General features: G+C 51.1%; 1 protein-coding gene across 1 annotated transcript; it reads right to left on the bottom strand.

Annotated features, from left to right (window-relative positions):
• Window positions 1-1,732: 1,732 nt before the first annotated feature.
• On the bottom strand, window positions 1,733-24,825 carry LOC130404973 (nuclear factor NF-kappa-B p100 subunit-like). The gene is made up of 35 exons (XM_056609927.1): window positions 24,049-24,825; window positions 23,613-23,763; window positions 23,066-23,173; window positions 22,486-22,680; window positions 21,939-22,085; window positions 21,511-21,708; window positions 21,111-21,351; window positions 20,557-20,669; window positions 20,161-20,349; window positions 19,368-19,449; window positions 18,340-18,384; window positions 17,718-17,789; window positions 16,444-16,486; window positions 16,266-16,338; window positions 13,797-13,837; window positions 13,341-13,439; window positions 12,701-12,852; window positions 12,300-12,412; window positions 11,584-11,742; window positions 10,468-10,572; window positions 9,867-9,955; window positions 9,529-9,667; window positions 9,052-9,128; window positions 8,868-8,904; window positions 8,405-8,611; window positions 7,747-7,906; window positions 6,178-6,292; window positions 5,377-5,584; window positions 5,096-5,265; window positions 4,721-4,823; window positions 4,180-4,376; window positions 3,690-3,768; window positions 3,195-3,364; window positions 2,882-2,993; window positions 1,733-2,685 (listed from the first exon to the last, which is right to left on the bottom strand). Exons 1-35 carry the CDS (start codon window positions 24,679-24,681, stop codon window positions 2,609-2,611), a joined length of 4,899 nt encoding a protein of 1,632 aa, XP_056465902.1. The 5' UTR covers window positions 24,682-24,825; the 3' UTR covers window positions 1,733-2,608.
• Window positions 24,826-24,947: the final 122 nt, after the last annotated feature.

The raw sequence follows: 24,947 nt of genomic DNA, 5'->3' as shown, positions 1-24,947 counted from the left end.
GACAGGCTACTGTACAAGCCAGTGACTAGCTATACGTAAGCATTACCCATCTATTTGCTAGCTTTGTGTTAGAATTGCTAAGCTAGCAGCTAACTATGAGTTTGCATTACATAGCTAGCGGCTAGCTAAATGTTATTACAGCAAGTGGCTAGCTATGTGTTAGCATTAACTGCTGGCTAGCTATGTGTTAGCATTATCAAGCTACCTACTAGTTTTGTCTTAGTATTGTCAAACAAGCTGCTAACAATGTGTTAGCATTACATATCTTACTGCTAGCTATATGTTAGCATTACATAACTAGCAGCTAGCTAGATTTTGACATTACCCAGCTAGCAGATAGCTACATGTTAGCATTACCTGCTGGTTAGCTATGTGCTAGCATTATCTAGCTACCTACTAGTTTTGTCTTAGTATTGCCCAGCAATCTGCTAACCATGTGTTAGCATTACCCAGCAAGGAGCTATTATATTTACAGAGCGTTCTCTGAGTAATGTGTGTTCTTTGGTTCTTCACACAGTACTCTGCTGTTCAATAGTACCGTAATGGTACTCTACCTTCTCTAAAGCCTTGGTGTGACTCTAGAGCTCTAAACTGGACCTCATCTCATATCCTGTTAGTGTACAAATAACCATTCAAGGATTCATCTTCAATACCTTTAAATGACAGCAGCTGATTGGCTAATCCTGGAGCACGATGTTGTCACCTGGAATCACTTGTCAGAAGCCTCACCTGGCAGAAGCCTCACCTGGCAGCAGCCTAACCTGAGCGGTGGAACGTCTGGATCATCGGTTCCTCTTCTGATTCTTTAAAGACCTCCAGCACAACGGAGTGTTGAGATGAACAGCTGGCATTGACTGGGAGCTATGGGAACCAGTACCAAACCATAGGACTGGAAGCTGGACCAGTAATAAACCATAGGGCTGGGAGGAGCTGGACCAGTAACAAACCCTAGGACTGGGAGCTGGACCAGTAATAAACCGTAGGACTGGGAGGAGCTGGACCAGTAACAAACCATAGGCTTGGGAGCTGGACAAGTATAAAACCAGTGGACCAGTAATAAACGACAGGACTGGGAGGAGCTTGACCAGTACCAAACCAGTGTACTGGGAGCTGGACAAGTATAAACCAGTGTACTGGGAGCTGGACCAGTAACAAACCAAAGGACTGGGAGGAGCTTGATCATTACCAAACCAGTGTACTGGGAGCTGGACAAGTATAAAACCAGTGTACTGGGAGCTGGACCAGTAACAAACCATAGGACTTGGAGGAGCTGGACCAGTACCAAACCCTAGGACTGGGAGCTTGACCAGTAATAAACCATAGGACTGGGAGGAGCTGGACCAGTAGCAAACCATAGGACTGGGATGAGCTGGACCAGTAACAAACTATAGGACTGGGAGGAGCTGGACCAGTAACAAACCATAGGCCTAGGAGGAGCTGGACCAGTAAAAAACCATAGGACTTGGAGGAGCTGGACCAGTAACAATCCAGTGTACTGGGAGCTGAACCAGTACCATACCAGTGTACTGGTGTCTGAGCAGACTCTATTTTGCGTTGTGTTCCTCTAAGCGCTCGCTGGTCGCTGTAACGAGGGCTGCTTTGTTTTGCTATAAGTGTGTTTCTGAACCATGTGACATAAAGAAGCCATAAGGGGGGGTGGGGGGGGTCCTTTGTGTATTCCGGGTCCTCTGGGTTCAGCGGGGTTCCTTGTCGGGGTTGTACAGTCCGGAGCTCCAGCCTGTGAATGTGACGCTGATCTGATTCTAATGTTTCTTTCTAAAGTCTAGTTGCATAAAATAAAAACGACCACTTGAAACAACGCTTTGTTCCTCTGAATCCCCCTGAGAGGAGACGCTCTAGCTTGGCATTAGCTTGGCGTTAGCTTGGCATTAGCTTGGCGTTAGCTTGGCATTAGCTTGGCGTTAGCTATTCTAATCATTTTTTTCCTGTCGGGCCGCCAGGAACACCCCCTGAAGCCGACCTCCTCAAAGGGTCAGACCGTGGCCCCACAGGAAACAACACCATCATTATTAGAATCCTTTGTGTGAATAAAGAAATAAAGAATACGGACAAACAAAGCTTTTAAAGTACATTTTAGTGGCAATTGCAAGTGACAACTAACTTAGGACTTTCAGAGATCCCCACAAATGTTGCCTCTGCTTTAGGGGGTCTGGGACCCCTGGATTCCCACCCTGCTGAACTCTGACCTCTGACTCGGCCCTGCTGAGAGACACACACACTGCTGTCCTCTGACCTGACCGTGCTGAGAAACACACAAACACTGCTGATCTCTGACCTGACCCTGCTGAGAGACGCACACACACTGCTAATCTCTGACCTGACCCCGCTGAGAAACACACACACACACTGCTGACCTCTGACCTCTGACCTCCAGCCCACCCACAGATATTTAGATATGTAAATATATTTATATATTTATATACATGACTTCGTCAATAACTTTTTTTACAATGGGGGCGTGGCCACCGAGTGTCCTATGATGATATCACAACTGGGTGTACGTGGGCGGGTGGAGCTCTTGGCTACTAGACTCCTCCATCATCCCACCAGGAAGTGAAGGAGATGCAACTCTTGTGAGTCCTGCTGCTCACTGATTGGCCACCGGGGGCTCCTCTACCGCCTCCTCCATTGGTTGACTGCCAAAGCCGCTGTCAACCGTGGCGTCTGATTGGACAGAGAGAAAGAGTCAGATATACAGCAGTGCAAATATATATAGATATATGTGTGTGTGTGTGTATGTGTGTGTGTTTGTGTGTATAATGTGTGTGTGTGTGTGTGTGTGTGTACCTGAACTGTGCTTCTTCTGGTGTATGTTTTGTTTATGTATAATGTGTGTGTGTGCATGTGTGTGTGCGTGTACCTGCAGTGTGTTTCTCCTGGTGGAGCTGGGCTTGTCTCAGGACTCGGACCCCCTCTGTCAGCCCGAGACCCTCAAGAGCTCCGACCAGACCCTCTACTGCACCGCCTCCAAGCTACACACACACACGCACACACACACACACACACACACACACACATTATACAAAAACAACCACACACGTTATACACACACACACATAGAAATACGCATATGTTACACGCACACAGACAAATACACAGACACACACACACGCTATACACAAACACACACACACACACACACACATTATACGAACACAGGCGTGCGTCCCCACCTGGTAGCTGTGCAGCAGGTGTTGGCATGGCGACGGGCTGTCCTGGTAGAGGTGGGCGAGGGTCATCATGCCGAGGCGCTCAGCAAGCGCCCTCCAGGGCACCTCCCCCACACGCAGCACCCCCAGCAGGGACGACAGCGTCTCCTCGTCCAGGACCCCCCGCTGGGGCTCTGGGGAGCAGGATAGCGACTGAGTGTATGTGTGTGTGTGTGTTGTTGTGTGTCTGTGTGTGTCTGTCTGTGTGTGTGTGTCTGTGTGTGTGTGTCTGTGTGTGTGTGTCTGTGTGTATGTGTGTGTGCGTCTGTTTGTGTGTATGTGTGTGTGTGTGTGTGTGTGTGTGTGTGTGTGTGTGTGTGTGTGTGTGTGATATTGTGTGTCTGTGTGTGTGTCTGTGTCTGTGAGTGTCTGTGAGTGTGTGTGTGTGTGTGTGTGTGTGTGTGTGTGTGTGTGTGTGTGTGTGTGTGTGTGTGTGTGTGTGTGTGTGTGTCGGCTCACCTGGACTGCTGCACTTGATTTTTTTGTTACTATGACGACCCGTTCTGGGACTGTGCCTCGAGTCCAACAGCTTTTTAACCTTGAGACGAAAGAGGGAGGAGGGAGGGGGGAGGGAGGGAGGAAGATGGAGAGGGAAGGAGGGAGGGAGGAGGAGAAGGAGGGAGGGACGCGGGAGAGGGAGGGGGGAGAGGGAGGGGGAGAGAGAGGGAGGGAGGGAAGAGCGAGGGAGGAGGGAGGGACGCGGGAGAGGGAGGGGGGAGAGGGAGGGGGAGGAGAGAGAGGGAAGGAGGGAGGGAGGCGGAGAAGGAAGGAGGGAGGGGGAAGGGGAGGAGAGAGAGGGAGGGAGGGAGGAGGAAGAGAGGGTGAAGAGAGAGGGAGGGAGGAAGAGGAGAAGGAGGAGGAGAGAGAGAGGAGAGGAGGAGGTATTAGCTCCAGCTGCTCCTGCATTCTACCCCACAGGCTGTTGATGCTAACGTTAGCTTGCTGCTACCTTCTGACAGGTGGCCAGCTGCAGGGGGGTGTGGCCCGGCGAGGGTCTCTTGCGAGTGGTGATTGGCTGCGAGGTGGCCTTTGGGCCTCGGTGCTGTGCTGTGATTGGCTGGTCCTCCTCCTGGTCTTCGTCTTCGTCTGAGGAGGAAGAGGAGCTGAAGGAGAGGGGCTCGTCGTTCTCCAGGTTCTTGTCGGCCCCTGAGGAAGAGGAGGGGTTTTATTCTTCATCACAGCAGGGTTCTCTAATTCCATTGAAGCTTTTATTGTATTGCTTTCATTTGTTGTAGTGTTTGTGTTAGCATGGTGCTAGCATGTAATTAGCATGGTGAAATCTCAATGCTAGGGTTGGGGATGGCATAGTGCTGGCACAGTGTTAACATGGTGCTATTGCTATGTTAGCATGGTGTTATCATGGTGTTATCAGGGGGTTAGCATTGGGTTAGCAGGATGTTAGCATTGTGTTAGCAGGGTGTTAGCATTGGGTTAGCGTCGTGTTAGCGTTGTATTAGCGTGGTGGTGGCAGGGTGTTAGCGTGTTGCTACCTGCGGCTATGAGCATGGAGCAGAGGGTGGGGGAGCCCTGGCTCGCGGCCAGGTGCAGCGCTGTGTTCCCGCCAAACGTGGCCGCGTTGACGTCCGCCTTCAGCTGACGAGCAGAGAGCAAACGTTAATACACCTGTGTGTGTGTACATTAAGTGTGTGTGTGTGGTTATTAGGTGTGTGTGCGTGTGTGTGTGTGTTTGTCTGTTTGTGTGTGTGTGCGTATGTGTCTGTGTATTAAGTGTGTGTGTGTGTGTATGCGTCTGTGTATTAAGTGTGTGTGTGTGTGTGTGTGTGTGTGTGTGTGTGTGTGTGTGTGTGTGTGTGTGTGTGTGTGTGTGTGTGTGTGTGTGTGTGTGTGTGTGTGTGTGTGTGTACCTCTGTGATCAGGTAACACGCCACCTTGAACAGGTTGTCTCTGACCGCCAGGTGGAGGGCAGAGCTTCCACTCTTCTGCTCGCCAGCGTTGATTTTGGCCCCGCCCCCAACCAGGAGGCGGAGACAGCGCTCTCCGCCCCTCCTGACTGACAGGTGGAGGGGATGGAGACCTGGGGGAGGAGCCAACAATCCCTTTCAGATATGAGTCATAATATCATAACCACTTACTGCCCACTGCCACATAAGTCACAATACTCAGCATCATAACCGTGTTTGGTTACCGTGGTAGTCGGCCATGTTGACCAGGTGGGCGTGGCTTTCCCCCAGGTGAGCCAGGAGGGGGCGGAGCAGGGCCTCGTCGGCCGCCAGCGCGGCCAGGTGCAGCGGGCTGCGGCCCTCCAGGTCCCCCTGGCCGGGGTCAGCCCCCGCCCGCAGCAGCGCCTCCACCAGCCTCACCTGACCGCTCAGCACCGCCAGGTGCAGCGGCGTCTGCAACCAATCAGAGATCAGGACCCGCCCACCGGACTGGGGGTGGAGTTACCTACCTGGGTCAGCTGGTTGGCAAACTGTCTGAGCTGGTTGAGCTGGTTAGTAAGTAACCTGTCTGAGCTGGTTAGCTGTTGGAGCTAGCTAGTTACCTTTCTGAGCTGATTGAGCTGGTTAGTTACCTGTCGGAGCGGGTTAGCTGGTGGAGCTGGTTAGTTACCTCTCTGAGCTGGTTAGCTGGAGGAGCTGGTAAGTCACCTGTCTGAGCTGGTTAGCTGGTTGATCTGATTAGTTACCTGTCTGAGCTGGTTAGCTGGTGGAGCTGTTTAATAACCTGTCTGAGCTGGTTAGCTGGTTGAGCTGGTTAGTTATCTGTCTGAGCTGGTTAGACGGTGGAGCTGGTTAGTTACCTGTCTGAGCTGGTAAGCTGGTGGGGCAGGTTAGTTACCTGTCTGTGCTGGTTAGATACCTGTCTGAGCTGTTGGATTTGGTTGGTTAACTGTCTGAGCTAGTTAGTTACTTGTCTGAGCAGGCTAGCTGGTTGAGCTGGTGAGTTACCCGTCTGAGCTGGTTAGCTGGTTGAGCTGGTGAGTTACCTGTCTGAGCTGGTTAGGCGTGTTGAGGACGTGGTTCTGGTGGCTGCTCAGCAGAGTGTGGATCAGCTGGTGAACCACTCCAGACTGCTGGTGGATGATGGCCAGGTGCAAAGGACTGTGGGTAGGACCGCCGCCGGGGTTAGTGAGGTCAGAGATGAGACCCAGCAGTCCTACTGGGTTACAGAACCTCTGGTCCAGCAGTCCTACTGGGTTACAGAACCTCTGGTCCAGCAGTCCTACTGGGTTACAGAAGCTCTGGTCTAGCAGTCCTACTGTGTTACAGAACCTCTGGTCCAGCAGTCCTACCGGGTTATAGAACCTCTGGTCCAGCAGTCCTACTGGGTTACAGAACCTCTGGGCCAGCAGTCCTACTGGGTTACAGAACCTCTAGTCCAGCAGTCCTACTGGGTTGAATAATCTCTGGTCCAGCAGTCCTACTGGGTTACAGAACCTCTGGTCTAGCAGTCAAACTGGGTTACAGAACCTCTGGTCCAGCAGTCCAACTGGGTTACAGCAGGAGTTCTGATGAAGTTGATTCTACTGAGTGTATCTCTACAGTGGCCAGTCTACACGGTTTTGATCTGAGACCCCGTGTACTACGTTTGGGTGTTGGTCACCCAATCACACGCTCACAGATACCACATCGAGCCACAAGATTGGTGGTAGAAACACACAAAGAGGGAAGAGTTGACCAAGAACCAGCCTGACCTTAGAGAAACAGGTCTGGGTGAGCCTAAGGTTCGGCTCTGGATGGAGCAGTCAGCCCGCAGACTCAGAACCAGAAACATTACTAGCGTAACTCTGCTGAGGGTGGACGCTGCCTGTCAGGGCTCTTAAGGCCCATTCACACCCTACGGTAAATACGGATACGGACCGTTTCGTCCGGTCCCGGAGGTGTTTCGTCCGTCAATGGGTCCGTCGCCTCTGAGCTTACGAATCCGGAGTGCTCCCGGAGAAACGGAGCAATACCACCGGAAATCGAGGCGGCAGTATAGAGTCAAAAGTCAGACCATTCGTGAAAATAGATAGAGTAGTATAATATTTGATATGTATATATATATATTGTATTTAACGCTTTATACTTATATTACACTTTATACCTGACCTTTTCATTTTATTGTTCCCCTGCTTTGGCAATGAGTTGTAACTGGTCATTTAAAAATGGCGCAACATTTTGAGGAGATTTGAGGGTTGTGAGGGGTGTCACATGCCACCGCCTACACTTTTTGCACTTTTTTAGTTGTCTATTTCGGATGACACAAAGCAAAATCATCTCCTCTACAGATGCCATGCTTGCGATTGGCGATGCCGTTATTTGTGACACGACAGTCACTGCCCTCAAGAGGATGTATTGCGTAACATCCATAACAACGCTGAAACCGCACAGAGGTATGAAGGGTAGTCCCGGAGACAACGTTTGGTACGGACGGACGAATTTCGTCCGGATCCGGAGGTATAAATCGGCCTTTATTGTGGAGTAGTCATTCAGGTATCTCTGCTGAGGGCTCTTATTGTGTAGCAGTCACTCAGGTATCCCTGCTGAGGGCTCTTATTGTGGCGGTGACTCACGTGTCTCCGTTGTGGTCCTGGACCCCACACAGGTGTCTCTGGAGGGCCAGCAGGACCCGTGGGTCTCCGGAGCTGCAGTACTGGAGCAGGGCCTGGGCCGGGGGTCTGGAGCCCTGGGCCGGACCCCCCCCAGGGGATCTGGACCGCTGCAGACGGGCCACTGGAACCCCGCCCCCACACATGGTCAGTAACACTCTAGAGGTAGGTGTAGGTGTGTATCATATATACTTCTATCTTTTAGTGTTGTTACCTTCCTGGAACAGCTGTTGTATAGTGTGTTTAGGTGTGTGTAGTTTAAGTGTAGCTACTTAGCTGTAACAGTGTAGCTACCTAGCTGTACCGTGTAGCTACCTAGCTGCACAGGGTAGCTACTTAGCTGTAACAGGGTAGCTACTTAGCTGTAACAGTGTAGCTACCTAGCTCTAACGGTGTAGCTACCTAGCTGTAGCGGTATAGCTACCTAGCTGTAACGGTGTAGCTACCTAGCTGTAACGGTGTAGCTCCCTAGCTGTAACGGTGTAGCTACCTAGCTGTAACGGTGTAGCTCCCTAGCTGTAACGGTGTAGCTACCTAGCTGTAACGGTGTAGCTACATAGCTGTAACAGTGTAGCTACCTAGCTGTAACAGTGTAGCTACCTAGCTATAACGGTGTAGTTACCTAGCTGTAACAGCTGTTGCTGTAAGGGTGAACTCTGTCCATCTGTCTGATCTGTCGTCTGCTGCTGGGCAACCACGGTCTGAGGGGCGGAGCCTGACATCTGGTTTCCTCCCCCATAGCTGTTGAAGCTTCCTCTGTAGCTGTTGAAGCTTCCTCCTCCTCCTCCTGCCCCTCCTCCTCCTCCGCCCCCGTTCATGTGTTGGTAGGCTAGAGAGAGAGAGAGAGAGAGCGAGAGCGAGAGAGAGAGCGAGAGAGAGAGAGAGAGAGAGAGAGAGAGAGAGAGAGAGAGAGAGAGAGAGAGAGAGAGAGAGAGAGAGAGAGAGAGAGAGAGAGAGAGAGAGAGCGAGAGCGAGAGAGGTATATAGGTAGTAGTGATATAGTTGGCAGTGATATAGGTAGTAGTGATGTTACGAGTAGTCAGGCCCTCCTCTAGAGGCTGACCACTCCTACTCTGGAGGCTGACCTATAGAGGCTGACCAATCACACTCCTCCTCTAGAGGCTGACCATTAGAGGCTGACCAATCACACACCTCGTCTTTAGTAAGTTAGTAATATCATGAAGTATATTCACCTCCTCCTCCTCCGAAGTCTCCTGCTCCTCCCCGCCCTCCCCCCTGGCCTCCCCCTGCTCCTCCGCCCCCTCCTCCTCCTGCTCCCCCCCCCCCTCTCCATGGCTCGTAGTGGGAGAGGGGCTTCAGCTTCTTCCTCTGCACCTCCTCCTTATCTGGAGGGGGGGGGGGGGGGGGTTATAGATGTTTACATGTAGTATATCTCGTAGTATATCTAGCAGTATATCTAGTAGTATATCTGTAACTCTATATCTAGTAGTATATCTGTAACTCTATATCTAGCAGTATATCTAGTAACTCTATATCTAGCAGTATATCTAGCAGTATATCTAACAGTATATCTAGTAGTACATCTAGTATCTCTATATCTAGTAGTATATCTAGCAGTATATCTGGTAGTATATCTAGTAGTACATCTAGTATCTCTATATCTAGCAGTATATCTAGCAGTATATCTAGCAGTATATCTAGTAGTATATCTAGTAACTCTATATCTAGCAGTATATCTGGTAGTATATCTAGTAGTATATCTAGTATCTCTATATCTAGCAGTACCGTGGACGTGGGGGACGTAGGTAAAGATCTTGGGCTCGCTGCTGTCTCCGGCCTTCTTCCTCTTCAGCTGCAGGAACACCGGGACAGAGCCCTGGATCTCCATGCTGTGGTAGGGGGGGGTCCGGAACACGATGGCATACTGCACACACAGACACACACACACACACACACACACACACACACAATATTACACACACAGTATTTAGACACATAGTGGTGTGTGTTTGTCAGTATGAGGACCGGTCCAGACCACCTGGTCCAGACCACCTGGTCCAGGGGTGTGTCAGTATGAGGACAGGTCTAGTCCAGGTGGTTTCGGGGTGTGTGGGTATGAGGACCTGTTTGTGGACGTCCGTTGGGGAGAAGTCTCCGAAGGCCTCCCAGGCCCCCTCCTCGTCCTCCTCGTAGAAGCGGATCTCGATGTCGTCTGCGAAGAACAGATCCATGATGGGTAACAGCTCAAACCTTGGTCTGGTTCTTAAACAATGGTTCTGGTCTGGTTCATTAATGATGGTTCTGGTCTGGTTAATCTAAACAATGGTTCTGGTCTGGTTCATTAATGATGGTTCTGATCTGGTTAATCTAAACGATGGTTCCAGTCTGGTTCATTAACGATGGTTCTGGTCTGGTTAATCTAAACGATAGTTCCGGTCTGGTTCATTAACGATGGTTCTGGTCTGGTTCATAAACGATGGTTCCGGTCTGGTTCATTAACGATGGTTCTGGTCTGGTTCATAAACGATGGTTCCGGTCTGGTTAATTAACGATGGTTCTGGTCTGGTTCATTAACGATGGGCCTGGTCTGGTTAATTAACGATGGTTCTGGTCTGGTTCATTAACGATGGGCCTGGTCTGGTTCATTAACGATTGTTCTGGTCTGGTTCATTAACGATGGTTCTGGTCTGGTTCATTAACGATGGTTCTGGTCTGGTTGCGGACCTTTCTGGACTTTGTCACACAGCAGGAAGATCTCATCTCCTCCAAACACGGATCCACACGTCTTGTCCATCCGAGAGATCTTCAGGTTGGACGCGTTGGGAGACTCTGGGAGAACACAATGTTATACTGGTATACTGGTATACTGTTATACTACTGGTATACTGTTATACTGTCTGGTATACTGTTACACTGGCATTCTGGTATACTGGTATACTGGTATACTATTAGTATAGTGATAGTGTCAGTATCGTGGTAGTAGTAGTATTGTAGTATCGTGATGGGATGCTCACTGCTTTCGCAGATGGAGTAGTATTAGTAGTAGTAGTATAGTGGTAGTAGTAGTATTGTGGTAGCATAGTATCGTGGTGGGATACTCACTGCTGTTGTAGATTGGGTAGGATTAGTATTAGTAGTATAGTGGTAGTACTCACTGATGTCGTGGATGGGGTTGTGTAAGTAATATTATTAGTAGTGGGGTAGTATATGTATTAACCATAGCAGCATTTGTAGTATAGTGGTAGTACTCACTGCTAGCGTAGATGGGGTTGTATTAGTAGTAGTATTAGGAGTATTAGTTGTATAGTGGTAGTACTCACTGCTGTCGTAGATGAGGTAGTATTAGTAGTAGTAGTAGTATTAGTAGTATAGTGGTATTATTCACTGCTGTCGTAGATGGGGTTGTATTAGTAGTAGTATTAGTAGTATAGTGGTAGTACTCACTGCTGTCAAAGATGGGGTTGTTTTAGTAGTATTAGTAGTAGTATTAGTAGTATAGTGGTAGTACTCACTGCTGTCGTAGATGGGGTTGTATTAGTAGTATTAGTAGTATAGTGGTAGTACTCACTGCTCTCTTAGATGGGGTTGTATAAGTAGTATTATTAGTAGTATTAGTAGTATAGTGGTAGTACTCACTGCTCTCGTAGATGGGGTTGTATAAGTAGTATTATTAGTAGTATTAGTAGTACAGTGGTAGTACTCACTGCTCTCGTAGATGGGGTTGTATAAGTATTATTATTAGTAGTATTAGTAGTACAGTGGTAGTACTCACTGCTGTCGTAGATGGGGTTGTATAAGTAGTATTATTAGTAGTATTAGTAGTACAGTGGTAGTACTCACTGCTGTCGTAGATGGGGTTGGACACCACGGGCTTCAGGGCTCTTGTGAAGCCCCCGTTGCTGTCCTGGAGGTAGGCGGTGAACTTTAACCTCACGATGTTCAGGTCCATCACCTTCCCCAGCTCCTTGGCCTCCTTCACCATGGAGCTGTCCTCTGCATCTAGGGACCAGGACTGCATTAGACCACTAGACCAGGACTGCATTAGACCACTAGACCAGGACTACATTAGACCACTAGACCAGGACTACATTAGACCACTAGACCAGGACTACATTAGACCACTAGACCAGGACTACATTAGACCACTAGACCAGGACTGCATTAGACCACTAGACCAGGACTACATTAGACCCTACTGCAGGCAGGAATAGACCAGAGAGGTGGAGCAGGTCTAATACCAGAGAAGAGGTGGTGCAGGTCTATTACCAGAGGGGTGGAGGAGGTGTTTTACCAGAGAAGAGGTGGTGCAGGTCTATTACCAGAGGGGTGGAGGAGGTGTTTTACCAGAGAAGAGGTGGTGCAGGTCTATTACCAGAGGGGTGGAGGAGGTGTTTTACCAGAGAAGAGGTGGTGCAGGTCTATTACCAGAGGGGTGGAGGAGGTGTTTTACCAGAGAAGAGGTGGTGCAGGTCTATTACCAGAGGGGTGGAGGAGGTGTTTTACCAGAGAAGAGGTGGTGCAGGTCTATTACCAGAGGGGTGGAGGAGGTGTTTTACCAGAGAAGAGGTGGTGCAGGCCCTTCTGCTGCCGCCTTTCATCTCTCAGCCTTCGCGTCAGAACCTCCATCACACCCTTCTTGGTCACATGGAGGATCCCCAGGTTACTAAAGCTGCACACACACACACACACACACACACACACACACACACACACACACACACACACACACACACACACACACACACACACACACACACACACACACACACACACACACACACACACACGTTAGAAGTTAGGGGGAGGGGTCACGGATTAGAGGTCTGGGTTAGAGATTAGGGCTAGGGGTCAGGGGTTAGAGGTCAGGGCTAGGGGTCAGGGGTTAGAGGTTAGGGCTAGGGGTCAGGGGTTAGAGGTTAGAGGTTAGAGGTCAGGGGTCAGAGGAGGGTCCACTCACGAGGCGGTGAGGTCGTTGGGGCCCACGTCCAGGGTGCAGGTCCCGTTCTCGGTGCACTGCCGGCCCACCAGGCTGTGGGCGTGGACCCGCGCGGGGTCGCTGTGGGTCACCAGCTGCACCTCCACCCGTGCATGGCCCACGTAGTTATTCACCTGGGTGGAGGCGGGACAACCACACCTGTCAGTCCTCTTTATTACTGAAGTGGTGTGGGGGTGGTGTATTACACTGAGGTGGTGTCAGGGTGGTGTATTACACTGAGGTGGTGTCAGGGTGGGTGGTGTATTACACTGAGGAGGTGTCAGGGTGGGTGGTGTATTACACTGAGGAGGTGTCAGGGTGGGTGGTGTATTACGCTGAGGTGGTGTCAGGGTGGTGTATTACACTGAGGTGGTGTCAGGGTGGGTGGTGTATTACACTGAGGTGGTGTCAGGGTGGGTGGTGTATTACACTGAGGTGGTGTCAGGGTGGTGTATTACACTGAGGTGGTGTCAGGGTGGTGTATTACACTGAGGTGGTATCAGGGTGGGTGGTGTATTACACTGAGGTGGTGTCCGGGTGGTGTATTCTATGTTGGGGGGTGGAGGCGGGCGTAGCCGTGGCGTCGACGTGGCGTTGCCGTGGCGTTGCTGTGGCAACTCACCTTGACGGTGGGGTAGGTCCTCCGGTTCCTCTCGCTGGACGCCCCCGGGAGCCCCCCGTGGGACGGGCCCTCACACTCATACCGGAACCTGAAGCCCCTCTGAGGACACACATGTAACACACACACACACACACACACACACACACACACACACACACACACACACACACACATAACACACACACACATAACACACACACACACACATATAACAAACACACACACACACACACACACACACACACACACACATAACACATACATATAACACACACACACACACACACACGTAACACACACACACATATAACACACATATACACACACATGGACAGACACACATATAACACACAAACACACACAATGCAATAATCAGTATTTCCTCCCTCCATCTCTGTTTGACCTCTGACCTCCGAGCGGCGGTGTCAATGGGGCGCTGTGATTGGTAGAGGTTACCTGCTTTGGTTCCTCTATGATCTGGATGTATGGTCCGTGAGCTGCAGGAACAACAGGGTAATACTCCATCAGTACACCACCTCTGACTGGGAATACACCGTCAGTACACCACCTCTGACTGGGAATACACCGTCAGTACACCACCTCTGACTGGGAATACACCGTCAGTACACCACCTCTGACTGGTATACACCCTCAGTATACACCCACCAGTACACCACCTCAGACTGATATACACCACCTCTGACTGGTATACACCCTCAGTATACACACCCACCAGTACACCACCTGACTGGTATACACCCTCAGTATACACACCCACCAGTACACCACCTCAGACTGATACACACCACCTCTGACTGGTATACACCCTCAGTATACCACACCCACCAGTACACCACCTCTGACTGGTATACACCCTCAGTATACACCAGTACACCACCTCTGACTGATATACACCACCTCTGTGCTACGAGAACAAGCGATCCTGCTCATTCGTATGCCTCTTTCCCACCAGGCGGTGCGTTAGTGTTCGTTGCCGTACATTGAAGCCCTGATCTCTTATTATATTGGCGTTTCCGCCGAGCGGTGCAGCTCGGTGCGGCTCGGTTCACTTATATCGGCGTTTCCACTGCCAAAAGTTGGGCAAGGTCCCAAAATAAACGCACTGAGCCTACATATTTTTCGACACTCCTCCGTTGGGTTGCCAAGCCACTTTCAAAATATCCTGTTGGGTATGACCAACTGATATCTTTGCAACACAAACAGCGAGGAGGATTGACTTGATCTATAAATGAAGTCCCTCAACATAATTGGTTTAACACCATGACCAACATTCTGAAACATCCATTAACATCCACATTTGGCTCAAACAATGTTAGGCTTACAGCCCATGTAAATAGTTTTGTAATAATGTTCTTGTTCTTTTAATTGTTTATTACTCTGATTGTTCTGTTTGATATCGTGGAAACGATGTTAGTTAATGATTCAGAGCATGATGCATTTTAAATGGCATCACTTTTGGTCTTGTGTCTTCATTATTCTTAAATAATGATTTGACTAATGGGCTTTCCATCCTTTCCTGCCCTTGTAGTCCAAGACATGCTGCCCATCAGCTTTAAAAGTACAATGCTGCCACTGGTAGATTTGTATCAATTGTATTCACATAATTATCCCTCCCTGCTATTTTGTAGTTCACCAAAACACCCTGAAACGACTTGTTTCCACATACTTATGCCACCATACGCCACTAACACTGCAAGCAGGCCAATGGCAACCAAGCGCGCAGTCCTTCCTGCCTCACTTTAAAAAACCAACAGCCGCCACTGATATGTATATGAGAGAGCGAGACAGAGACAGAGCCAGAGAGAGAGAGGGAGGGAAAGGGAGAGGGAGAGGAAGAGAGGGAGAGGAAGTGAGAGAGAGAGAGAGAGAGAGAGAGAGAGAGAGAGAGAGAGAGAGAGAGAAAGAGAGAAAGAGAGAAAGAGAGAAAGAGAGAGAGAGAGAGAGAGAGAGAGAGAGAGAGAGAGAGAGAGAGAGAGAGTCACTGAGACTGTAGACGTTTTTAAACTGCCAAATATGCCCGTCTTATGCAATACTTATTCCCATGGTGCGTGCGTTTACACTGCCCGAGGTAAATTGCCAGCCTGAGCTAGCACCCCAATTTACCCTCCCGGAACCTACACACATTAGGGGTTTCATTCTGATGTAAACGCGATGAGACGGCTCCGCGGTTCCAGGGGTGGGACTTGGGTAGAGGTGCTGCTGCGTTGGCTAGACAGAGACAGCGCAGCGATATCAACGTGAGTAGTTCTAGCTGGAGAGACAGTGGACTCGCGAGCTGCTGATCATTTGAGAGAAAGTGTTGCAGTCGCATTAAACGAAGACGGGAAAAGATGCTGCGATCTACAAGAAAGAGGCAGAGGAACTGTCTTTACGAGGCTTTTGTCGGATAAAAAACAAGTGGTCAGCGAAACAATGTGTGGCATTTTTGGACTTGTAAATCGTTAATTGAAGTTGTAGCCTACACTCAGATGTATACTCATTCTTGCATGCAAATCTTCTGAATCATAAAAAAATAAAAACATTCATAGTATGCAAATTATTCTAAAGAGGTCTACTCTTTAGAATAATACTCTCCTCCTTCTCCATTGAACCAAGAAAGCCCGCTCTGTGACGACTGGGACTTTACCAAATCGGTTTTACACAGGCAAGGCAGTGAAATTGCCGGGCGTGCCAAGCTGCTACCGAACCAGCTTAGCAATGTAAAAAGGCCTAGAGAGAGAGAGAGAGAGAGAGAGAGAGAGAGAGAGAGAGAGAGAGAGAGAGAGAGAGAGAGAGAGAGAGAGAGAGAGAGAGAGAGAGAGAGAGAGAGAGAGAGAGAGAGAGAGAGAGAGAGAGAGAGAGAGAGAGGAGAGAGAGAGAGAGAGAGAGAGAGAGAGAGAGAGAGAGAGAGAGAGAGAGAGTTACCGTTCTCTGGGATGTAGGGTTCTGTCTTGATGTCCACTGGGGGGATGTAGTCATAGTTCAGGTTCATCAGCAGCTGCAGAACCAGAGCAACCATTAGTGCCTAGTTCTGCTCCTCAGGGAATATAACCCATAACCCTGCAGTGTGTGTGTGACTCTGTGTGTGCATGTGTGTGTCTACCTCGTTGTCGTTCTCGTAGCCGTGGTACGAAGCGTCGGCCATCCTAAGGACCACAGAGAGGACAGGGGTCAGAGATAACCCTTACCACATCCCATAATACCAGGGCTGGACTCACTTCACTTTCACTTTCTCAAGGCAACAAACACAACATCTCTCCCTCTCTCTCTCTCTTTGTCTATCGCTCTCTCTGTCTGTCTGTCTGTCTGTCTCTCTGGCTTTATCTCTCTCTTGCTCCCTCCTGTAGTATTTGAGTCACTTCCTGGAAGGAGAGAAATGAAGGGAGGAAAGCCCCCAGAATCCCAGCTCTCTGCTGCCCCCGCAGGTCACACACACGCACGCACACAGACACACACAGACACACACACGCACACGCACACACACCCTACATTCAGATAAGATAGTACCTTATTCATCTGGGGAACTCCCCCACTGCTCCCAACACACGACTTGCTGCGTCATTACCTCCTGTCTATACCCCAACCTCAACCTCACCTCAGCTGAGATCAGTCACCTACAGTCCCCACTAGCTTCCACTGGCTTTACCCTCTCTCCCTGAGTGTGAGGTGAGAGACAGTAGTGAGTAAGGAGCTGGGCTCTTGTGGGGGGAGTCAGAGGGGTTTTTTCTTCAGCGGTCTGAGGGGGACGTCCCAGCGAGCCTTTGACCTCTAGGGATGAGGGGAACCCGGGACGGTCTTTCCACCACCTCATCGGACAGCCTTCCCCTCATGCTGTTCTACTGACATCATGCTGCTGTTCTACTAAAAGCTCCACCTCCACCACCACCTACTGCATCCAGTCGGAATCAGGTACGCTCCCTTTGCTAGTCTCATCCTGAAGCAGCCAATTACACCACCTACTCTGCACCTACTCTGAACCTACTCTGAACCTACTCTGACCAGTCAAAAGGTTCTGACCTCCTCAGTGATCACCACAGACGGTAGGTTCCTTTGACCCCTCCAGCGTTCTGCAGCTCTGGGGACTACAGACCCTCCTGACCCCTCCAGCGCTCTGCAGCTCTGGGGACTACAGACCCTCCTGACCCCTCCAGCTGCTCTGGGTCAGACCCTCCTGACCCTTCCAGCGTTCTGCTGCTCTGGGGACAGACCCTCCTGAAAACGACCTGCCGCGGCTAGCTACCTAGCATTAGCTTGTCCACCAGACACAGAAGCAGGTTCAGAGGGAAAGCAGTCAGAAGCTACGTGTTAGCAGCCAGCTCACACTCATCAGAACCACGAGTACAGCCGAATACACACTCCCGCTCGGCCCGTGGTTACCTGATTGCTGACATGGCAACAGGCAGCCACCAAACAGCCGATGAGGAAGATGATGGTCCAGGACCCAGGGACCTGAGGGAAACATCTTAGTGAACACAACATCACACGTGTGTGTGTACGTGTGTGTGTACGTGTGTGTGTGCGTGTGTGTGTGCGTGTGTGTGTGTGCGTGTGTGTGTGTGCGTGTGTGTGCGTGTGTGTGTGCGTGTATGTGTGCGTGTGTGTGTGTTGTGCGTGTGTATCTGCATGTATCCATGTGGGTACATGTGCGTTTGTGTATGTGTGTGCATGTTTGTAAGCGTGTGCGTGCATGTGTCTGTGTGTGTGTGTGTGTATGTATTTGTGCATGTGTGTATGCGTTTGCGTGTATGTGTGTGCATTTGTGTGTGTGCGTGTGCTTGTGTGTCTGTGTGTGTGTGCGCGTGTGTGTTGCGTTAATGCAGAATATCACTCTGGGAATTTCCAGGGAAAATAATAGATTGTGTCATTCACAGTTCAGTGGTAACTTACCAACGATAATTATAATATCACCAACTTTATCTAATCAAATATTGAATAATTGAAAACACAAATTTAAACCTATAAACTGACATTTAGTTCAAGGTTAATCTATAACATTCACCTCGTATTGCTCTGAAGGGCTTGAACACCAACTGCCTTCAATACTCTGCAATACACAAGGACAAAGCTCTCTGAATATACTGGTTAGTGTGGATGCAATTCACCTGTCATAAATATTAGATCATTTTAGTATATTAAAAAATCCTCCACAAGAACGAACAAGGCATTAATCTGTCTTCATCGTTTTTACAATTTCTAAAAGTTTTTCTAAGAGCGTTAATGGGTGAAGTTGTGCTCAGAGGTGATACATCTACAGTACTTCTTTAGGTTATGGATGCATAGAAGTCTGCTTATTTCTTGTATCTTATTTGCAAAAGAGTAACATGCTATTCATCAGATATGAATATAGACTGATACACATGTAGACAATAAGTACTGTCTCTAGACTTCCGATATGAATACAGACTATGTTGATGAGGTTATTAACACATTGTTCACTCTCTGTTGATAAGGTTATGAAGACATTATTCACTCATCCACATTCATTCCGCTGCAGATCAGCTGCTCAGTTGATATTTGTAAGTTCATAATCAGTTATAATGTTTGATTAAAGTAGTGTTCTTACCCGCGGTTCTCCCCTGATTCGGTTTATCGGGTAATGATTCCGTTGATCGGCGGATTTTCACGAAGAGTTGTCATGAAGTCTGCGAGGATATAAACACACTTCCGGTCCTTCTCTTCAACGTAAAAGCCAACCCACCGAATGTTTGAATGCAACACGACCCGCTGTGATACAATAAATGTATCACAGTGGTAGTCAGGGCTTAAACACTAGCAGGTCATGATCATAGTGAGTTCAGGATCATAAGGCATATCACACCCGATTGGTGTTTGGTCTATTTTTAATAAATTCCTAATTTGTTCTGCTTTTACTTTTGAATGAGGAAAGGACCGCTCGGGAATTTCGTGTTAGTGGTCGTGTTTTGACGTCGTGTTGTGATTGGTTACAGAGCGAAATAACAACTGGAAAACCCCCGCGCGGAGGGGGAATTCCGCTGCTTCATGCATACGCGCGGCCGCAAAACTGGCCGCTGATTGGATGAGGGGAGCGCCGCGTCCATGCGCTGCGCCAATGCGCCGCGCCCGTGCGCCGCGCAGAGGGTGGCGGTGACTGCGATGACACGCGCCATGCGTATGAACACGAGCACAACAGGGACCAGTCCCTTTTTGAACGGCTCTGGTTCCGGAAGTAAATTTCCCATTCATTTTCTTCATTGGCCATTCGTAATATCGTCATATAGAGTTTTAAGCCTGGAACCAAGCCAAACGTTCATCAAGGTAGTCATGACCATAAAACGTTTGATTCAGGGCAAAAAAACATTTGGAAAATGGAAGAAAAGGCATAGGTACAACAAGACTGTACATTAGTGAAGGAACAACTCTCATCCCATAAACCATTGCGGCCCTTTTCGCATACAAACCAATAGTTAAGATAAGAGTGTTTCTTGCCTCACATAACCTTTGTCATTATTATATTTTTTATATCTTTGATTATAGTTGTGTCATATATTTTGTGTGTGCATTTGTGTGTGTATAGTGTATAGTTGTCATCGACATGGTAATAACGTTACTCCCGGAACCACACTGTTGCACTCTGAGTCTATAATGTGTGTTATGTTTTCAACACACAAGCTGTCCCACATATCTTCAAGTAACACAGTTCAGGAATGCAGACCGACAAACAGATATTGTATTTATTATTATTCTCTTTTATTCAAAAATATATTTGAGGAAACAAACAGTACATTCAAATTGAAATGGTCTAAAATAACTTTGAACCCCCAACCAGTCTCTGTATGGACCAGACCGGTCTAGACTGGTTAGGACCGCAGAACTAGTTCTCCTGGGAACTGGAGGTCCAGCAACAGGAAGTCCTGCACCAGGGGAACACTGTTCTCGTCGCACAGAAAGTGACTGCGGACCGTCAACAGGAAGCTCTTCAGCGGCAGCGTGACAAGAGACTGAATCCTCTCTGCCACCAGACGGACATGTCTCACCTCTGACCCCGGGTCTGTGTGAGAGAGAGGGTGAGTGAGTGAGTGAGTGAGTGAGTGGGTGAGTGTGTGATTGAGTGTGTGAGGATCTGATTCTTATTCATTAAGATGTAAATGTGTGACAGAGTGGGGGAGGTCTGTCTCAAACTGAAACAGACAGGTGATCAGACAGACAGACAGACAGAGAGGTGATCATATAGGCGGATCAGGCAGACAGGTCGTACCGACGGTCTTGTAGAGTCTGTCTGCTGGTGTCTCCAGGATCTTCTCCAGGAGGACCGGAGGAACCTGAACCCCCACCGTGCTGGAGCCCTCGCTGACCACCAGGAGACCGGGCCTGGACGCACACACGCACACACACATGCACATACACGCACAAACATACACACACACACACGCATGCATACACATACACGTATACACACACACGCACATACATATTAGCTGGCTTCCTCTCTCTACCTTCAGTAGCCTCTCTCTACCTGTAGTAGCCTCTCTCTCTACCTGTAGTAGCCTCTCTCTCTACCTGTAGTAGCCTCTCTCTCTCTCTACCTATAGTAGCCTCTCTCTCTCTCTACCTATAGTAGCCTCTCTCTGTCTGTAGTAGCCTCTCTCTACCTGTAGTAGCCTCTTTCTGTCTGTAGTAGCCTCTCTCTACCTGTAGTAGCCTCTTTCTGTCTGTAGTAGCCTCTCTCTACCTGTAGTAGCCTCTCTCTACCTGTAGTAGCCTCTTTCTGTCTGTAGTAGCCTCTCTCTACCTGTAGTAGCCTCTCTCTACCTGTAGTAGCGCCTGACGCCGGTGTGAGGCAGACAGGGGTAGCAGGGCAGGTAGATGCCGTTGGCGTCGGTGCCCAGCTCAAAGGCACAGCGGCCGCAGCCAGCGTAGGTCACGTCTCCTCCGAGCGTCTCCACAATGCGCTCCAGCGACGCCTCGCTGTCCAGCCGTGCAACAGGTGCATTCTGGGAAAGGCTAGCCTGGAACTGGAAGGATGTGATGTTCACCCGGAGATCCACGTCACCTGAGAGAGGGAGCGAGAGAGAAGGTTACGTTCCTCGTGTGGGCACACGGCCTCCACGCGGCCTCCGCACGGCCTCCACACGGCCTCCGCACGGCCTCCACAAGGCCCCCACACACAACCTCCACCGCCCTGAGGCCGTAGGGACCAGCCACCACCCACCTGAGTGTCTCTGGGACAGCAGCGTGCCGAGGTCCAGCTCCGGGGGGCCAGGAGGGCCGGGGGTGCTGCAGAACTCCCGGGCGCGGCTGTCCTGGGGGAACACCGGCTGGACCGCCCCCCAGGGGGTGGAGTGGAGCTCTGGGAGGTCAGAGGTCACGCCGTCCCGCACCAGAAGATACCGGAAGTCCCACACGGCGTCTGAGAGCCAGAGGTGGGGCGGGGGACATCAGGTGGAGGACGGGTGTAGCAGTAGACAGTATGCATAATTTGGGAACGTTCAAATATAGGATTGATCTATGGGCATTTAGATCAAGTTGTGTTGTTCCCACGTCATCAGGCCTCTGTTCTTACATCATAAGGGTGACCCCTAGTGGACCCCCTGGTGGACCCCTGGTTGACCCCGGGTGGACCCCTGACCCGGGCTGTACCTGTGTTCCGGGTGATGCGGGGGAGCCACGTGAGGGTGGACCCCCAGAGGACCAGCCAGCCCCGCCGCCCGTCGCCCTGCTCCACGCTAAGCACCGCCTTCTGGACCCCTCCGCGCCGGGCCCCGCCCCCAGCCTCCCCACGCCACTCTGCAGCACATTGAGACCCCATCATATCCCCCTCACTGGCACTGTGGATGTGCAGGAGTGTGTGTGTGTGTGTGTGTGTGTGTGTGTGTGTGTGTGTGTGTGTGTGTGTGTGTGTGTGTGTGTGTGTGTGTGTGTGTGTGTGTGTGTGTGTGTGTGTGTGTGTGTGTGTGTGTGTGTGTGTGTGTGTGTGTCGGTGTCTGGGGTGCAGGTGAGTGTTTGTACCTGTTCTGGTGTGTGTGTGTGTGAGTGTGTGTGTGCTGGTGCTTGCGTGTACCTGTGCAGGTCTGCGTGTACCTGTGCAGGTCTGTGCGTGTACCTGTGCAGGTCTGTGTGTGTACCTCTGCAGGTGTGTGTGTGTACCTGTGCAGGTTTGTGTGTGTGTGCCGGCGTGTTTGTGTACCTGTGCAGGTGTGTGTGTGTGTGACCCTCAGCAGGGCGTGGCCCAGGGTGTGTGTCCGTAGGGCGGCCAGGCGGATGTAGGGCAGTCTGTCCAGGGTCTGGGTGGGGCGCCGGCACAGGGTGGCCAGCAGAGGGCGCCGCGCCGCAACAAACACACACAGAGACCGGACCGCCTCCCTGCTCACACACTGAGGGGCTGGGGCACACACACCGTCGACATAATGAACACACGCTTACACACAGTAAACACACTCAATACACACATTACTCACAACGATCACGGTACACACAGTAAACACTAAACACACTCAAGGGAACCAACATAGTAGCACCCCAAGTGCTAAGTAGCACCCCGGTGCTAAGCAGCGCCCTGGTGCTAGGTAGGGCCCCGGTGCTAGGCAGGGCACTTGGGGCTAGGTAGGGCCACGGTGCTAGGCAGGGCCCCGGTGCTAGGTAGGGCCACGGTGCTAGGTAGGGCCAGACGGACCAGCAGCACCCGGGGCGCTACGTAGCACCGGGGCGATACCTAGCACCGGGGCCCTACCTAGCACCCCGGGTGCTGCTGGTCCGTCTGGCCCCACCTGGTGGTGAGCTGGAGGGGGTGAGGGGGCCGAGGTTCAGTAGCTTGCTGCTGAAGCTGGACCGGAGCAGCGTCTCTCCACGCCACGTATCGTGGTTCACCTCCAGGCCTGAAGCATAGAAACAACACTATTAGCCTAGCAGCTTACCTAGCAGCTCGAGGCTACTAGCAGTTACTAGCTCCAGGCTACCTAGCTCTATGCTATTAGCAGTATGCTAATAGCCGTATTCTACTAGCTCAAGGCTACCTAGCTCTATGCTACTACCAGTATTCTACTAGCAGTATGCTACTAGCTCCAGGCTACCTAGCTCTATACTACTACCAGTATGCTACTAGCTCCAGGCTACCTAGATATATGCTACTACCAGTATTCTACTAGCTCCAGACTACCTAGCTCTACGCTACTAGCAGTATGCTACTAGCTGCAGGCTACCTATCTCTATGATACTACCTGTATGCTACTAGCTCCAGGCTACCTAGCTCTATGCTACAACCAGTATTCTACTAGCAGTATGCTACTAGTTCTATGCTACTAGCGCCAGGCGTACCTGTGATCAACAGGATGTCCCCAGGGAAAACGGTCAGAGCCCAAAACGCGGCTCGTCTCCATAGCAACACCTTCACCTCCACTCCTGATTGGTCGGTCACAACGATGGTGGCCAGCGGAACGCTGCTGCCCGCCCACACACCTGACCGCATCTGGGGCCAAAGACACACCCATGTTAACCTGCTATCTAGCTTTAGCATACTCGCTAGCTTTTGCATGCTAACTAGCGTTAGCTTGTTGAAGAGGACTTAGTGAGGGAAGTGGTGTAGGACATGTTTGTGTGTTATTTCAGCACACTATACTAGTCATAGAATACTACTGGCTCAGGTCCTCGGATGAACCTGGGACCACCTGCACCACCACCTGGACCACCACCTTGAACACCACCTGGACCACCAGCTGGGCCCCCACCTGGACTTCCTGGACCAAGGACCCACCGTGATCTCCTTCAGGTGACAGGGGTGGACCGCAGTCACCAGGACCGAGAACCTCCGGCCTGCTCCTGTCCCGCCTGCTCCTGTCCCGCCTGCTCCGTACTGGCCTGGCTCCAGGCACTGAGCCAGGAGGGTGGTGGGTCCCTGGAGCGACCGGGTCCCGGCCCTCTCTGTTGGGAGCGGGGCTGCGGAGGTCGTCGCCCCAGTGCATTCTGGGATCATTCTGCGTAGCCTCTTGTGGGGTGGGGTGGGGGGGTCCGTGGGGCCCGGTTCAGGTGGGTCGGGTCCGGGACCGACCCCGGGTCCCCCTCCCTGGGAACAGAGCACCCCATCTGGGGCAGCCTCCAGCACGACCCCCCCCTCCTCCACCGACCAGCTGAAGAGATCCAGGGAGCCCGGCTGGGGGGGCGTGGCCATGGAGGGGGGCGTGGCCATGGAGGGGGCGGGGCTGAATAGTTCAGGAGTACTGGAGGACTGGGGGGTGGAGGGGGCGCTGGCTGGAGGTTGAGAGGGGGGACTTCTCTCAGCGCTGGATGCTGATTGGCTACGGGGCCGCGCCCGCAGCACCAACGCCTGGCTGAGAGTCCAGGCGCTGAGGTACTGAGTGTGGAGTGACTCGGCCAGGGGGCGGGGCATGGTGCTGGGGGCGGAGCTACTGGCTTCAGGGAAACAGCCGTCCAGATAGTCGTGCAGCGACGCCTGGCAGAGGTCCTGCTGGTCGTCATGGCGTCCAGAACCCCTACAGAGATCAGTGCTGTCGGTGCTCGGCTGGTCGGCCTGGCCGGGGGGCAGGCTCTGAGAGGGGGGCGGGCCCTGAGAGGGGGGCGGGCCCTGAGAGGGGGGCGGGCCCTGAGAGGGGGGCGGGCTCTGAGAGGGGGGCGGGCCCTGAGAGGGGGGCGGGC

This window comes from Gadus chalcogrammus, chromosome 15 (genome assembly GCF_026213295.1).
Source record: "Gadus chalcogrammus isolate NIFS_2021 chromosome 15, NIFS_Gcha_1.0, whole genome shotgun sequence".
Taxonomy (NCBI): Eukaryota; Metazoa; Chordata; class Actinopteri; order Gadiformes; family Gadidae; genus Gadus; species Gadus chalcogrammus.
Note: the sequence above shows the minus strand (reverse complement) of the source record. Positions and strands in the feature narration are given on the sequence as shown.

What these genes read in the sequence shown, in the direction of transcription:
- LOC130404973 (XM_056609927.1), bottom strand. Translation starts at nt 24,681, where the DNA reads ATGCCCCGCCCCCTGGCCGAGTCACTCCACACTCAGTACCTCAGCGCC. An exon ending in CCTGCACCACCTCTTCTCTG is followed by an intron (nt 11,743 to 12,299) that starts GTAAAACACCTC and finishes CCTGGTCCCTAG; the next exon opens with ATGCAGAGGACAGCTCCATG. An exon ending in CGTGTTACCTGATCACAGAG is followed by an intron (nt 4,824 to 5,095) that starts GTACACACACAC and finishes TCTGCTCGTCAG; the next exon opens with CTGAAGGCGGACGTCAACGC.